General features: G+C 36.7%; 1 protein-coding gene across 5 annotated transcripts in view; it reads left to right on the top strand.

Moving 5' to 3' along the window:
* LOC724238 (paired box protein Pax-6) overlaps positions 1 to 17,372 on the top strand; it is a 110,104-nt gene that overhangs the window by 23,337 nt on the left and 69,395 nt on the right. For 4 of the 5 annotated variants that reach the window (XM_016911229.2, XM_016911215.2, XM_016911217.2 and 1 more), the window contains exons 3-4: positions 6,345 to 6,510; positions 6,651 to 6,834. In XM_016911229.2, the coding sequence (XP_016766718.2) occupies positions 6,345 to 6,510; positions 6,651 to 6,834 (350 nt within the window). The remainder of the gene's footprint in view (positions 1 to 6,344; positions 6,511 to 6,650; positions 6,835 to 17,372) is intronic. The other variant, XM_006559854.3, reaches the window with a different exon arrangement.

The following is a 17,372-nucleotide window of genomic DNA, read 5'->3' as shown; positions in this document are numbered from 1 at the left end:
AGTTATAACGGTTCAAAGTTTTCCTAATTTTAATACGATTCGATGTAAAATTGCTAGTTTAACGCGAACGGTTAAAAATTAACTTTTCTTTATGCAATGATATCTCGGGGACCGGAAGTCGTATAGAGATAAACGAAGAAGCGTTTTAAAGAGCAAGATTTCGCGTTTCCAACGATCATTCACTCGTTGATAACGAATTATTACATTTGAAGTTATAGCGGTTGGAAGTTTTCCTAATTTTAATATTCGATGTAAAATTGCTAGTTTAAGGCGAACGGTTAAAAATTAATTTTTCTTTACGCGATGATATCTCGGGAACCGGAAGTCGTATAGAGATAAAGGAAGAAGCGTTTTAAAGAGAAAGATTTCGCATTTCCAACGATCGTTCACTCGTCGATAACGAATTATTACGTTCGAAGTTATAGCGGTTCAAAGTTTTTCTAATTTTAATACGATTCGATATAAAATTGCTAGTTCAAGGCGAATGGTTAAAAATTAATTTTTCTTTACGCGATGATATCTCGGGAACCGGAAATCGTATCGAGATAAAGGAAGAAGCGTTTTAAAGAGTAAGATTTTGCGTTTCCAACGATCGTTTACTCGTCAATAACGAATCACCACGTTCGAAGTTATAGCAGTTCAAAGTTTTCCTAATTTTAATACGATTAGATGTAAAATTTAAGGTAAACGGTTAAAAATTAACTTTTCTTTACGCGAGGATTACTCGAAAACCGGAAATCATATCGAGATAAATGAAGAAGCGTTTTAAAGGGCAAGATTTCGTGCTTCGAACGATCGTTCATTCGTCAATAATAAATCATTACTTTCGAAGTTATAACGGTTCAAAGTTTTCTTAATTTTAATACGATTCGATGTAAAATTTAAGGTGAACAGTTAAAAATTAACTTTTCTTTACGCGATGATATCTCGAGAACCGGAAGTCGTATCGAGATAAACGAAAGAGCATTTCAAAGCGCAAAGTAACAGGCTTTCGTTTGTCGATGAAGAATCGTTATCTTCGGATATCATTTTGCAAAGCGCAAAGTTTTTTAAATTTTTAATAGAGCGGAAAAAAAAGAAATAAAAGTCTAAATACGTATAATAAGCTTATCCGCGAGAATCGGGACAATCAATTAAAACGATGTATCCGCTTAACGCTCGAGCCGAAAATTCAAAGGGTCGCCTAAATTCCAATAGCTCGGCCGGTTCGCGCCATCGTCCCGTGTAATTGATTACATTACACCGTGAAACGGGGAGGACCACCTGGAACTTGGATAAAGAGTAAAAAAGGGGAGAAGGAGGAAGGAAGCGGCGAGAAAGGAAGGACGTCGGAATAAGAAGTCGCTCGGATGATGAATGTGCCGTCTGAGCCGTCGCGTCACCGAGGCTCTGTTTCTCGTTTGTAAACGAGCTTCCCCTCTTTTTCTCCCGTCTGCATAGATACACCACCCATTTCTCGAGCTGCCCTATCATCGAGCAACAAGAACGTTCCATCTACACTTTGTTTATACGAACCTGACCATTTATCTTTGAACGAAGGAAAAGAAAAAAAACGAAATGGAAAGAAGAGGAGTAAAAAAAAAAAAAAAAAAAAATATGGAGCCATCGTCCTCGATTAAATTCCTCCAAGGAGGGGCTGTTTTTTCCTCGATTTTTCGTTTTCCAGAGTAACCGCATAATGGGCTGATTCGTTATCGGTAGTATCATGAAAAACAAAAGGAGAACGGTGATCAATTATCGATTAAACGAGATTCTACGTAGAACGTAATTTATCATGGTGTCATGTCGAGGGAAAGTCTTGGCCAACGATGAATCTTTCGTTCAACAGCCGGAGGGAGGGAGGGGAGAGAAGTTTTCGGGATGGCGTTAATCGTCCCTCTGAAAGTGGGAAGGGAAGATTTTTTCGAATTTACACAGATTTGACTGTATTATCGAATTCGAACCATTTAAACAAACGACAAGATAACGTATCGAAATTATTATTATTATTATTTTTTTTTCGAAACCAAGGCCAAGTATATTTAGATTGAACGCAAGCAGGGTAGTCGATTATACCGAGTTATTAACACATCGGCATTCATAAATCAAGGGAGAGAAAGGGGCTACGCGAGGTAACAAAGGGAAACAAACAAAAAACGCAACGGGGGCAAATGTCGCTCAATCTCTCTCTCTCTCTCTCTTTCTCTCATGGAAAGGGGGCCGTGGCGGAAGACGGCGAAACGTCGAGTTTCGAATGCCGGTCCTTAACGAGCGATAATAACTCGGGCAAATAGCCCGTGTTTCTAGAGCTCTAGTTTCTGCTCTCGTTCCCATTGTAAATCTCCGTTTAAGAGAGAGAGAGAGAAACGTGGAAAATCGGAAAGAAAAATAAGAAGAGCGAACGAATTAAGAGGAGGAGGAAGAAAAATAGCATCCATCCTTTGCAATCTTCGTAATAAAAAAAAAAGAAAGAAAAAGGAATGAAAGGAAAGGAGGAATAAAAGGGGGATTATTAGCCGGATCGTGCGATTTAGCTTTGGCGCTCGCTTCTGTTTATCTACAAGAGTGGGTGAAGGGTAGCAGTGAAGGAGGAGAGCGTAATCCAGCGGCGTATTAGCCCGGCGCGCGACCAAGGGGTGCGCTCGAGTGGCCATTCTGAGCGCGTGTTTTGATATTGTAACGTTTGTATTAAATATCAGTAGGAAGGGTGGTGACTCTAAAGCCTTCCGTTTATTAGGACTTCATTAGCCCATCTCCCCCCTCTCTCTCTATTTATATTTGTTCCTCGAATCCGTCAGGTGGTGTCCCTTCTTTTTTTTCTCTCTCTCTCTTTTCACACGTTTATTTATTCGATTGATATCATTCGTTAAAACTTCGATAATTTCTTCTTTAATGAAATATCACTTTGTCGTTGTTACAAATCGCTCAACTTGATATCAAGTTTCTTATCCAAATATATATTTTCTGAAAAGATTTTAAAAAATTTTTTTAAACAATTTTTTTTAAATCTAATTCAAAATTTGCAACTAACCCAACAAATAATAAATCTACGTATCGAATTAATAAGTAAATTCCAGTTGTAACTAATGTTGAAGAGTGAACTAAAGATGAAACAGGAGTTGGAGCTATTGTTGATATATTATAATCAAGTTGAAAAAGGAATTTAGTAGCACTTTTAGTAAAAGCTATTAATAATAGAAAAATTATTATAAATTCATTTATTTTATAAAAACTTAAATTTCACCTTCCATAATATGTTATTAATCCTATAATTAATAGTAAACCAATATCTCCTAATCGATTTAAAATAATTAGTTACTATTCCTGAAATGAATGATTTTATTTTTACATGATAAATTACAAGACAATAAGAAATTAATCCCAAACCATCTCGACCTAAAATAATTGATAATATATTAGGTCTTAAAATTATTAAATATAAAAAACGATCCATTTTTAATTCACTTAAACCTATAGATAATAATTATTGAATTAATAATTACATTAATAATTTAATTAATAACATTAACATTTATAATTACATTAAATAATATTATATCTATAAATAATCTATCTATAAATAATAATATCTATAAAATAATCTATAAATAATTATTGAAAAAAATCATACTTACTAAAAAAAATAAATATTAACGATTCATAATCAACCATTACTAAAAAATTAAACTTTATCGAATTAAACGAATTAAATATTCCCTTCAAAAATTGACTCTTTATTTGAACGTAAAAAATATAATCTTACTAATATTATTGAAAAACTAAATCTAGATAATAAAATTCCACAAACTATGATGATTAATTTAAGAGAAGGGAGAAAGAAAGAAGAAAAAAATAACACGTTTCTCGCGAGAAAGAAGATCGGAATCCATTTCCCAAGGGGCCATCCCTTCGTTTCATAATAAAATACGGCGAAACGCGTGTGCACGAAACGTTTAACCAATTTACGCGTTCTCGATCGGCGAGATGCGGGGCAGGGGAGGGGAAGAGGTCCTTTTCGAATGAAAAGGAACACTCGTGTCGGCTATATACATATATATATATATAGGAGTCTAGGAGTCGGTGGTCGGCGAATCGCGCGCGGCAGGCCCATTTTCGAAAGTCAATCGACCGTGAGACCCCCCCCTTTCGTCAATCGCAATACGCTCATAAATCTCCCTTATATAACTCGGGTAGCCGGCGACGACGACGACGACGACGCGTCGAATTAACTCTGTCTGGAAAATTCTTTTCTCGAAAAGAATACCTGCATTTTCCATCCTCCTACGTGTACATTTCGCGTTCCTCGAGTTTTCATTACGAATCGTTTGAATTTTTTGAAGAAGAAAGAAGAAGAAAATGAAGAAACTTTAATTGAAAGTGAAAAGATGGATAGATTACGATAGTTTGGAGATCGATTTTTAGAATTGGAAATTCGTGTATTATGTCGTGGTTTGGTTTTGAAACGGCCTGGGATAAAAAATTAAGGGCGTGGCCGCCGTGTTGTGGTGGTATAAAAGATTTCGCGAGGAAGGTTGGGTGAAGGTTCCGTGTGCGTGTCATCGACACAATGAGTCGAAGATTATCTACGACGGGATTCGCTAACGTGTTAACGCCTGCAGCCAACCCCCTACCTCGTTCACCCTCTTCCAGAGTTTCGAGAAGAAAGGAGACGTACCCCTCCTCTTTCTTCTTCTTCCTCTTCTTCTTCTTTTTTCTATCGACAGTTTCGAGGAACGGTGAGAAGAAAGAAAGGAGGAAAAAAAAGAGCGGTGAATTACGACGTGTTCCTCGTTGTTGAGAAAAATTCTAAAAAAGTGTATATATATATATATATAATTTTTTAGAATAGCGTCGAAAAGATTCGACAAGATATTGTAGAAAAATATAAAATAACCGAATTTTTCGAACGTTAAAAAAATCTTCTAGCATTCTTTTCAAGTATATCGTTGACTTAAAATTTAGAATCGGTAATATGTTAGATATTTTGAAAATTTTTGAAATATCTTTAGTTGGCCAACTTCACTTTTCAATCATTAATATATTAGATATCTTGAAAATCTTTAGAATAAATCGTAATTTCTCAGATATTAAAAAAAAATCTATTATCTTTAGTTAGTTAATTTCACTTTTCAAATATAGTGCACATTGCTGGCCTAAAATTTAGAATCATTAATATTAAATATCTTGAAAATCTTTCTTAATAATTTTTCGTAACAAATTTCTCAGATATTAAAATATTTAGTTGGCTTTACTTTTCAAACATATATATCACTGACCTAAAATTTAGAATCAGTAATATATTAGATATCTTGAAATTTTTTTTTAAATATCTTTAGTTGGCCAACTTCACTTTTCAAGTATAGTATAGCATATTGCTGGCCTAAAATTTAGAATCACTAATATTAAATTTTATTAATATTAAATTTTGAAAATCTTTCGAAATAAATCATAACCAATTTCTTAGATATTAAAAAAAATCTACTATCTTTAGTTGTCTTAGTTAATTTCACTTTTCAAGTATAATGCACATCGCTGGTCTAAAATTTAGAATGATTGATATTAGTTATCTTGAAAATCTTTCGAAATAAATCGTAACCAATTTCTCAGATATTAAAACATTTAATATCTTTAGTTAGCTAACTTTGCTTTTCGAGCAAAGTATATATCGCTGGTCTAAAATTTAGAATCACTAATATTAGATATCTTGAAATTTGTTTTAAATATCTTTAGTTGACCAACTTTACTTTTCAAGTATATCGCTAAAATTTAAAATCGGCCTAATTTTAACAAATATCGGCCTAAAATTTAAAATCACTAATATTAGATATCTTGAAAATCTTTCGAAATAATTTTTCGTAAAGAAAAATTTCTCAAATATTAAAACATTTAGTATCTTTAATTGGCTTTATTTTTTAAATATAGTGTATATCACTGGCCTAAAATTTAGGATCACTAATATATATATTAGATATCTTCAAAATCTTTCGAAATAAATCGTAACGAATTTCTCAGATATTAAAAAAAATCTACTATTTTTAGTTGGCCAATTTCACTTTTCAAATATATTGATCTAAAATTTAGAATCTAATATTAGATATCTTGAAAATCTTTCGAAATAAATCGTAACGAATTTCTCAGATATTAAAAAATCGACTGTCTTTAATTGATTAATTTCACTTTTCAAGTATCGCTAAAATTTAGAATAAAATAAATTTACAATATATCTTTCGAAAATCTTTCGAAACGAAACAAGACACGATATTCGAGAAATTCGAAATTTTCGACTTTCCAGTCGAACGAATGAGAAAAAGAAAATACCTGATATTTAATATGCAAGCGCGTGCATCTTCTGATCCCACGAACAGGTCACAGTGGCGTGAATCAGCTCGGGGGTGTGTTCGTCGGCGGTAGACCGCTTCCAGACTCGACCAGGCAAAAGATCGTCGAGTTGGCTCATTCCGGCGCGAGGCCCTGCGACATCTCCAGGATACTGCAGGTCAGCAATGGCTGCGTCTCCAAGATCCTTGGAAGGTTGGTTGAAATATTGCTCGTTTCCTTCTCTCTTCTTCTCTCTCCAAATTTACAACACGTTCACAGAAACAGAGACACCTTCGACTGCATCCAAACAGTGCCATGCGTGTACCGTATTGTACCGCAAATTATTATTATTGCAGGTACTACGAGACCGGGTCGATCAGGCCCAGAGCCATCGGCGGATCCAAGCCCCGCGTCGCCACCGCCGAGGTCGTGAGCAAGATTTCCCTCTACAAGAGCGAGTGCCCCTCCATCTTCGCGTGGGAGATCAGAGACCGCTTGCTCCAAGAAGGCGTGTGCACGAACGACAACATTCCCAGTGTGAGTATATCTATCTTTTTCTCCACTAATAATAAATTCCTAGAAAAAAAATCGAAAGCCTCGCAACGAAATTTCAAAATTCCATCGAGATCGAAAAGCATCGAAATTAAATCTCGAGGAGAATTTATCTTTTTCTTTATCTTTTCCGTCGAACGATAAATCCTTAGAAAAATACTTGAAATCCTCACTCTTGGCAACGAAATTTCCAAAATCGAGATTGAAAGGGAAAACATCGAAATTAAATCTCGAGGAGAATTTATCTTTTTCTTTATCTTTTCCGTCGAACGATAAATCCTTAGAAAAATACTTGAAATCCTCACTCTTGGCAACGAAATTTCCAAAATCGAGATTGAAAGGGAAAACATCGAAATTAAATCTCGAGGAGAATTTGTCTTTTTCTTTATATTTTCGAGTCTGTATGAACGATAAATTCCTAGAAAAAAATCGAAAGCCTCGCAACGAAATTTCAAAAGTTCCATCGAGATCGAAAGGGAAAGCATCAAAATTAAATCTCGAGGAGACTTTACCTTTTTCTTTATCTTTTCGAGTCCGTACAAACGATAAATTCCTAGAAAAATACTCGAAAACCTCGCGTTGGCAACGAAATTTCAAAAGTTCCATCGAGATCGAAAGGGAAAGCGTCGAAATTAAATCTCGAGAATTTATCTTTTTCTTTATCTTTTCGAATCCGTACGAACGATAAATTCCTAGAAAAAAATCGAAAGCCTCGAAATTTCAAAAGTTCCATCGAGATCGAAAAGGAAAGCGTCGAAATTAAATCTCGAGGAGAATTTGTCTTTTTCTTTATTTTTTCGAATTCGTACGAACGATAAATCCCTAGAAAAATACTCGAAATCCTCACTCTTGGCAAAATCGAGATTGAAAGGGAAAACATCGAAATTAAATCTCGAGGAGAATTTATCTTTTTCTTTATTTTTTCGAGTCCGTACAAATGATAAATTCCTAGAAAAATACTCGAAAGCCTCGCGTTGGCAACGAAATTTCCAAAGTTCTGAGATCGAAAAGCATCGAAATTAAATCTCGAGGAGAATTTATTAATTTTTCTTTATCTTTTCGAGTCCGTATGAACGATAAATAGAAAAATACTTGCGTTGGCAACGAAATTTTCAAAATCGAGATCGAAAGGGAAAACATTCGCAATCGAAATTAAATCTCGAGAATTTATCTTTTTCTTTATCTTTTCCGTCGAACGATAAATTCCTAGAAAAATATTCGAAAATTTCGCGTTGGCAACGAAATTTCCAAAATCGAGATCGAAAGGGAAAATCTCGAGAATTTATCTTTTTTTTTATCTTTTCGAGTCCGTACGAATGATAAATTCCTAGAAAAATATTCGCAACGAAATTTCAAAAGTTCCATCGAAATCGAAAGGGAAAGCATCGAAATTAAACCTCGAGGAGAATTTACCTTTTTCTTTATCTTTTCGAGTACGAAAATATTCTCGCGTTGGCAACGAAATTTCCAAAATTCATCGAGATCGAAAGGGAAAGCATCGAACGAAATTAAGTAGAAGAATTTGAAGAAAATACAATAGGGGAGGATAAATTTCGAATCGAAGGGAAAATATTCCACGACCGGTCGGAAAGAATTGGAAGGATCGCCGCGTTAAACGGGGCATTAAACGAAACAGGCGCAAAAAAGGCGGGGGGGGCCACGGGTATTCGTTCAATGACGCTTTCCACGGTAACAAGGGCGACGGTTTATAAAGCGTGTCGCAAAACACGCGCGTAATGGAGGCCGAGTTTCGCAGTGGTGGAGGTCGTAGTGAGCGCGCAAGCGTATTATCAACGTCGCTTTTGGCTGCACGACGGCGAGAGAGGGAGATCACCGGCGGGCCATTTGCATAGATCCACGCGGAGGGAGAGGAGGAGAGGGCGTGCGTGCGTGCGTGCGGATGGAAATCAGTTTTCTCTCGCGTGTTTATGCGAGCGAGCGTGTATAAACGGAAACGACGCGAAATTCCATCGTTGTCGGCCCATTTGAAACTACGATCGCGAGAGAAATGAACGAGATTCGATGACTCGTGACGGATTCTAAAGCTTGCTTACCTTTCTCTCTCTCTCTCTCTCTTTTTCATCCCACGTAATGTAAATTTTCCGCCTTTCGTTTCGTTATACTTTGCGAATTTTTAAATAATCCACGTTTCGAATCCACGTTGGTTGGATGAAATTAAAACGTAGGAAAAAATCTTCCATTTTGAACTTTCTAAAACTTTGATAAACTGATCGAAGCGAGTTAAACACGATTTCTGATCGCATCAATCCTGTATTTAAATAATTTACGATGCAATTGGTTGCAATTGAACGCACCATTTCTTTGCTAATTTGAAAAAGTAATTTCAAAGACGATCTCGTAAATTTACGACGCTTCAATGTTGTCGCGCAACAACTCTCTTCGAGCGGAGATAAATTCTCAAGACAAAGGGAATGAATTAAGAAATAGGGCGGCGATGGGAGGAATAGGTCGCGGATCAAAAGGAAATTTTTCCCAAAGGCTTCCTCCTCTCTCTCTCTCTTCCTCCGCGATATCTTTGGAAGCGCACTCCACCCACTAATACGCAAAAAGAGCTCGCGACGGGGGTCGCCTCTCATGGTGGTCCCTCGTTGCCATGGATATTTGCATGCGTCCAATAAACGGTGGCTAAGGGGCTCTCGACTCTTGCTCCCGCTCCTGGGGGGGTAAAAAGCGAAAGAGGGTCGGCTAAATTCTCTTTTCCTCTCGCCGCCTTTCTTCCTTCTCTCCTCTCCTTTCCCTCGCGCCCTCGATAATGGCTTCGAGGTGTATATAGCCGCGTATCCAAGATGCTTGGATAAAGGAGAGAGGAATTTCCGGAGGAAAAAGGGGGATAACGGGAACAGGTGTTTTCCTTTCCTTTTCTTTTTTTTCCTTCCTCGATGTATCGTTGGAAATAATCCATATTTTTGGATGGATGATGTCTTTCATGGGGTGAAGATTAAAGTTCAATGAGAATTTTGAACGGTGATTTTATCAAGTAAATAAAAAATATTTCCATTTCCTTTTATCCTTTGAATAATCGTTGGAAACGAACATGGTGTTGGTGAAGTAAGGATGAATAAGTGGAAGAATTTTTGTATAATTTATACAATGGACGAGATAATAATTCTTATCTTCCACAATGTTGCGTCGCATAAGATGAAACGATTAACGAGAATTGGAGAAATAAATGCAACAATTCTATTAAACTAATTCTAAAATATCATTTCCATTTCTTTATATGAAATGTACTCTTCGAAAAATTCAGAAACCGATATATATAATATTTTTATCAAAATTACTCGAGGATCCTCTTAGAAAAGTTTCAACGAGTCTATTTCGAACATTTTGACAATTTTTCCCAACGATATAATTATTATTCCAACTGTATCCTCTAATATAAAAAGCACTTTCTAATTCTTCTTCCCTTGAAGAAAGCTGTTCTCGAGATTTCGAGAGAGAGAAAGAGTCGATTAACTTGCGAGTTCCGCAAAATCTTGGCTCTCTTTCGACACGAGGGCGGGACGATCGGCGGAATTTAGCGCTTTAACAAATTACGGAAGGGTGGAGGGTCGAGCAGAGAGAGAGAGAGGGGGGGCACAGCCTCCAGGGTTGCGGAGGATCAAAGCCGGTGTACAAAGTATAATCCCAGGCCGCGTTTGAGCATCCTGTAAGCGCTTCTGAACTTGTTGTGGCCAAGATTAACGTTTCTTTAATGGCCCGTGTAATATTCCATTATGTACAGTTCGCTCGAGAATTATTGCGTCGACGTCTCCGCAAGGGAAGGGGTTCGAGGAGGAGGAGGAGGGTGGAGCTAGTGGATCGAGGAAATAAGAAAGAGAAGTCAACGATAGAAGTTGAGAACTGATGTTTCTCCTTTCCATGGTTTTTTTAGAGATGGTTCCTTAGACTCGCCATAGTTTTTAGATTCGCTTTTAGACGCGAATGAAATTATACCAATTTTGGTTTCGAGTTATATCATTTAAAAGTAGATTTATTTGTATCGTTTATGGAAGCATATTCGAGAAGAATAATTGTTGTTAGTTGCATAGATCGATTCAGAGGATGGAAAATACTATCAATGATTAATTTTGTTGTGATTTTTGTCAGTATATATATATATATATATATATATATATACGATATTTCTTCTTCATAAGATATCAAACAATTGCGAGCACTCATTACTTCATTTACTTATAACTTAACAAGTAATCGACATTTACATATATATATCATATTTATTTTAATCTTCAAAATCGATGTTTCAAAGATACCTTACACATTCTAAGTTTTGGCCATTCGATTGCAATATAATAATTTTTACAACTTAATAAATAATTCTCTATTTATACATATATATATCAATTCTCGTATTCCTCTCTTTTCGAAAGATACGTCTGACGAACGTGGCAACATAGCAAGATATATCAATTCTCGTATTCTTTTCGAAAGATAGTCTGGCAACATATTAGCAAGATTCAAAGATACATCAATTCTCGTATATCTCACTTTTCGAAAGATACGTGGCAATACAGTAAGATTCGAAGATATTTCAATTCTCGTATTCTTTTCGAAAGATAGTCTGGCAATATGTTAGCAAGATTCAAAGATATTTCAATTTTCAGATGTCACTCTTTTCGAAAGATATGTCTGACGAACGCGGCAACATAGCAAGATATATCAATTCTCGTATTCTTTTCGAAAGATATGTGGCAATACAGCAAGATTCGAAGATACTTCAATTCTTGTATTCTTTTCGAAAGATATGTCTGGCAACATGTTAGCAAGATTCAAAGATATTTCAATTCTCGTATTCTTTTCGAAAGATACATCTGACAACATGTTAGCAAGATTCAAAGATATTTCAATTCTCATATGTCTCACTTTTCGAAAGATATGTCTGACAAACGTGGCAACATAACAAAATATATCAATTCTCGTATTCTTTTCGAAAGATAGTCTGGCAAGATTCAAAGATACATCAATTCTCATATGTCTCTCTTTTCGAAAAATACATTCTGACGAACGTGGCAACATAACAAGATTCGAAGATATTTCAATTCTCGTATTCCTCTTTTTTCGAAAGATATATCTGATGAACGTGGCAACAATAGCAAGATTCGATTTTAAAGATATTTCAATTCTCGTATTCTTCGAAAGATACGTCTGGCAACATGTTAGCAAGATTAAAAGATACTTCAATTCTCATGTCTCACTTTTCGAAAGATATGTGGCAATACAGCAAGATTCGAAGATACATCAATTCTCGTATTCTTTTCGAAAGATACGTGCCAACACAGCAAGATTCACTTTCAAAGATATTTCAATTCTCGTATTCTTCTTTTTTCGAAAGATATGTATGATAAACGTGGCAACATAGCAAAATATATCAATTTTCGTATTCTTTTCGAAAGATAGTCTGGCAACATGTTAGCAAGATTCAAAGATACTTCAATTCTTATATGTCTCACTTTTCGAAAGTTACGTGGTAACACAGCAAGATTCGAAGATATTTCAATTCTTGTATTCTTTTCGAAAGATATGTCTGACAACATGTTAGCAAGATTCAAAGATACATCAATTCTCGTATGTCTCACTTTTCGAAAGATACACGGCAACACAGCAAGATTCGGTTTCGAAGATACATCAATTCTCGTATTCCTCATTTTTCGAAAGATAAGTCTGGCAACATATTAGCAAGATTCAAAGATATTTCAATTCTCGTATTCCTCTCTTTTCGAAAGATATGTCTGACGAACGTGGCAACATAGCAAAATATATCAATTCTCGTATTCTTTTCGAGAGATAGTCTGACAAGATTCAAAGATACATCAATTCTCATATGTCTCTCTTTTCGAAAGATACACAGCAAGATTCGAAAATATTTCAATTCTCTATTCCTCGTTTTTCGAAAGATAGGTCTGGCAACATGTTAACGGAGAATTGGACAGGTGGAAGTCTCGCGTTACTTCGTTTCGTCGGTGGCTCGATAATGAGCGGAATAGCGCGCGAACGAAATTGATTCGGTGGAACGTGCACGCCCGCGTTTCCTCTCCGTCTCGATGTGTCCTCGGCGCGGGGCGGAGGAAGGAAGAGAGGAGGGGGACGGAGAAACGCGGTGGAACGTGGAGGAGGGATGTATTCGAAGCGGGTCGCGGTGATTGAGGGAAATTTCATTATTCTCAGACATTACCCCCGTTATTGTAATGCCATCAAATTGGATACGCTTCGTACACCCCCGTGAAACGACCGGGGATATCCTTGAATATCCCGAGCTTCCAGCTTGCCGCGACAATGGATTGCGACTCCCTCTCGAATTCGAGTAACGTTTCCAATTTTTTCGCCATTCCCGTGGCGAATTCGAAATTTCTTCTTTCCTTTCCTTTCCTTTCCTTTTTTTTTTTTCGAAGGATGCCTCGAAATTTTTCCTAGCATCGAAAAATTTTCTCTACCGCGTTTAAATATTTTCCTTTCTGATTTAATTCGAGTAAATGTGTAACGACGAATCTCAAATTACCAAATATATTTTCGCAATTATTCGCGCGAAAGTGAAATATTATACGAAGTATACAAAAATTTTTATTACATAAAAAAAAAAAAAGGAAGGGAGCAACGATTAAATTATCGCGAGTTTGTCACAGAATTACAAACAACTCTTGCACGAATTTCCGCGAAAGGTTTTGACGAGAGAATAAAAGACGAGCGAACGTTACAGGGAGAGAAAAAAAGAAAAAAAAGAGAATGAAAAATCCTTTGCGAAACGAGTTAACGAAAAAAGAGGGGAAAAAAAGGGAATGAATAAAAATAAATAAAAACAAAAGCGGTGCAATTACCTCGGTCTGTTTAGGAAGCACGTAGAGAATAAAACGAACTAACGAGATAGAAAAAACCGAAATCAAATAGATGGAACCATCCTCTTTTTTTCCTCTCTCTCTCTCTCTCTGTTAGAGAGGACGAACGGGTGTGCACGATCGAATGGACAATGATTTGACAAACCCGAAACGGGTGCAGGACGTGGCGTCGGATTCGAAATGTCCTGTGAAGCTTTCGCTATCCGTTTCGTTTCGTCGAATGCCGCTTCGGTCCCCGCACGGATTTGAATCTGGCACCCGGCGTGGCGGACGCGTTATTGGTTTACTCGCACCACTGATTCCGGAATACTATCAGTGGTTCTCGACCGATCCTCCAAGGTATCGCTCACCCGTTTTAATTTCGCCGAATTCTTTTCTTCTTTTTTTTTTTTTCAAACAAGCGATTTCAGGATTTTTGATTTATTTAAATTCCTTGAAATTAGTATAATTTTTGAACGTGCAAAAAGTATCGTTCTGTTAGTTTTGGGATTTTGGAATTTTTTTTTTTAGTAATAATTTTTCCTTGTTTCCTCTTCAAAGAGAATTTTTTGCGAATTCTTTTAAATTCTTTGAAACTGTGTATACTTCTTTTGTTTCTTTATTTTCCAATTTTTGAGCATTGAAGTATAATTTTGAAGAATTATGAAATTTTTCTTTTTGTTTCCCGTTTTCCTAGGATTTTTCAATTATTTGTAATTTTAAACCGCGAGACTGCATATATTTTTTGAACAGTTGTTCAAAGTATTTTTAATTTCCTTTTCTCGGACGAAACGTGTAACGATTTTTCCAGAGAGAATTTTTTACGATCTTACAACCATTAAATTATATAAACTCTCCAAGATATCTTGCGTTTCAATTTGACATATCCTAAAATATTCCACGTGAATTTTTCAAAACTTGTACTTGTAATTCCACTTCCCATCTTTTAATCTTGAAATTAACACGCATCCAACGACGAAATAACGCTTCCCCTGTTCCTATAATTAACGTAACCATAATAAATATATATATAAAAGTTTTCTAAATTAAGGGAGAACCACTGTCAAACGAGATTACATTGGTTGAGCTGGCCAGGCTGACCGGGATCGTTCTTTCCGGGAGTTGACGTTGATGTCTCACCCCCAACGAACACTTGCAAGTCACGAGCGATCGGTGTATATACCTCTCGATCAACTTCTCCAGCCAAAAGTTCATCTTCCCTCTCCCAAAACTCTTGAATCACCACACTTTCTCTTCGAAAAACTATTCCACCTCCCTCCTTTTCCTTCTTCCAAAAATTTCTTCTTCTTCTTCATCCTCTCGAAAGAAAGAGAAAAGATCGTTTCCTCCTTCGATTCGAGCGAAATTAATCGCATCGAAAGAACACGGGGAAGGAAAACCGCAACAGAAAGTATTCCTCGGCCGAGCATCCTGGAAGAGGGGAGGAGGAGGAGGGATCGAGATCCCAAGGCAAAGTAATGGATGGCCGGTGGAAGCAGAAGCGAGTGAATTGTTGGCCCCTCTGTACGTCCGCCTTGGAGACACCCTCGGCTCGGCCCGGCCCGCGTAAATCAATGCACCCCCTCGCCCTCCCCTCTCCTCGAGACTTAGCCCGGAGGGAAGGAGGAGGCAGGCGGCGTGGCCAGCTCGAGGAGAGGGTGTCGGAGACGTCCGGCTACTGCATTATGTATTTCGAGCCGCCACTAACTCTCACCCTTTTTCATCTCCCCCTTCTCTCTCGAGCTTCGTTTCCTTCTCCAACTGTACCACCCTCGCCCTTATATTTCCATGCCTTCTTCTTCTTCTTACACGTCTTACTACCGCGTCTCTCCCGTGGAATTAATTCCTCGAAAATTGTAGTATCAATTCTTCCTCCCCTCTTCAACGCATAATATAATATAATTTGTACGTGTAATATAATTATGTAATTAATATAATATAATTTGTACGTGTAATATAATTATATAATTAATATACAATAATATAATTTGTATGTGTGATTTAATTATATAATTAATATAATATAATTCGAAAATGCAAGGATGTACGAGATGAATAATTGTGTATATGGATATTTGCGAATGATAAATAGGGATCTTGAAAATTTGAATGCGATGGAAATCGAGAAGAATTCTTCGAAAGAGGGAGAGAGAGAGAGAGAGAGAGATATGCGCCACTATCGAAAGAGTTAACATCAACTTTAACCTTACATCGTGATCGTTCAAGTTATAATTTGAAAATGCAAGGATGTACGAGGTGAATAATTGTGTATATGGATATTTGGATAGTGAATAGGAAAATTTGAATGCGATGGAAATCTAGAAGAATTCTTCGAGCAATCTTCGAGAGAGGGAGAGAGAGGGAGATACGCGCCACTGTCGAAACAGTTAACATCAACTTTAACATCAACTTTAATAATTGTATAATTCGAAAATGCAAAAATATGTATATATATATATATATATATATATATATATATATATATATATGGATATTTGCGAATGGTGAATAGGGATCTCTAAAATTTGAATGTGATGGAAATCGAGAAGAATTCTTCGAGAGAAAAAGAGAGGGAGAGGGAGAGAGAGATACTGTCGAAAGAGTTAATATCAACTTTAACCTTACACCGTGATCGTTCAAATTATAATTTGAAAATGCAAGGATGTACGAGGTGAATAATTGTGTATATGGATATTTGCGAATGGTGAATAGAGAATTTGAATGCGATGGAAATCCAGAAGAATTCTTCGAGAGAGGGAGAGAGAGAGAGGGAGATACGCGCCACTGTCGAAACAGTTAACATCAACTTTAACCTTACATGATCGTTCAAGTTATAATTTGAAAATGCAAGGATGTACGAGGTGAATAATTGTATAATTCGAAAATGCAAGAATGTGTATATATATGGATATTTACGAATGGTGAATAGGGATCTCGAAAATTTGAGTGCAATCGAGAAGGAGAATTCTTCGAGCAATCTTCGAGAGAGGGAGAGGGAGAGAGAGAGGGAGATACGCGCCACTGTCGAAACAGTTAACATCAAGTTTAACCGGGCCGGCAACCTTACACCGTGGTCGTTCAAGTTCAACCACCGTGTAGCGGCTGTCCCGTCCAATCAGAGGCGATCGACACGCGTAAACGAGCGCGTGTCATCTCGGGGACGGGGCTTGTACGGTCAACTGTACACGGACCGGTAATATACAAGGGCCGAAGGATATCGGTTTACAGGTTGACCGATTGTCTTCGACATTTCCCTCTTAACGGCCTATCGGACGCTTGGATCTTCTTCTTCTTGTTCTTCTTCTTCTTCTTCGGCCTCTAGTATCTTTTATTATTTCTCTCTCTCTCTCTTTTCTTGTCCTTCTTTCGAGACTGGTTTCTTTCGCTTTCGAGTTTCACCGTGCAAGTGAAACGAGCGAATTCTTCTTGTTTATCCTTTTGATTGGAATGTATCGAATCGTATTTAAAAAGAAACGTAGCCTTTCGATAAATTGGAATGTAATTTAGTTTAGAATGAAATCTTTATTTTACGATAGAGAGATGTGTCTATTCTTTAGAGTTTCAATATTTATCTCTTTTTATCTATTAATAAATATTGGATTGTCAACTAAGTAATTGCGGATTTTTTTTAGAAAATCAAAGACAATTTTTTCATGGAACTAAATAACTTTATTCTGTAATGTGTTGCCC

The sequence above is a fragment of the Apis mellifera genome, linkage group LG1 (genome assembly GCF_003254395.2).
Source record: "Apis mellifera strain DH4 linkage group LG1, Amel_HAv3.1, whole genome shotgun sequence".
In the NCBI taxonomy this organism is placed as follows: Eukaryota; Metazoa; Arthropoda; class Insecta; order Hymenoptera; family Apidae; genus Apis; species Apis mellifera.
This window is presented reverse-complemented; position numbering and strand designations above follow the sequence as displayed.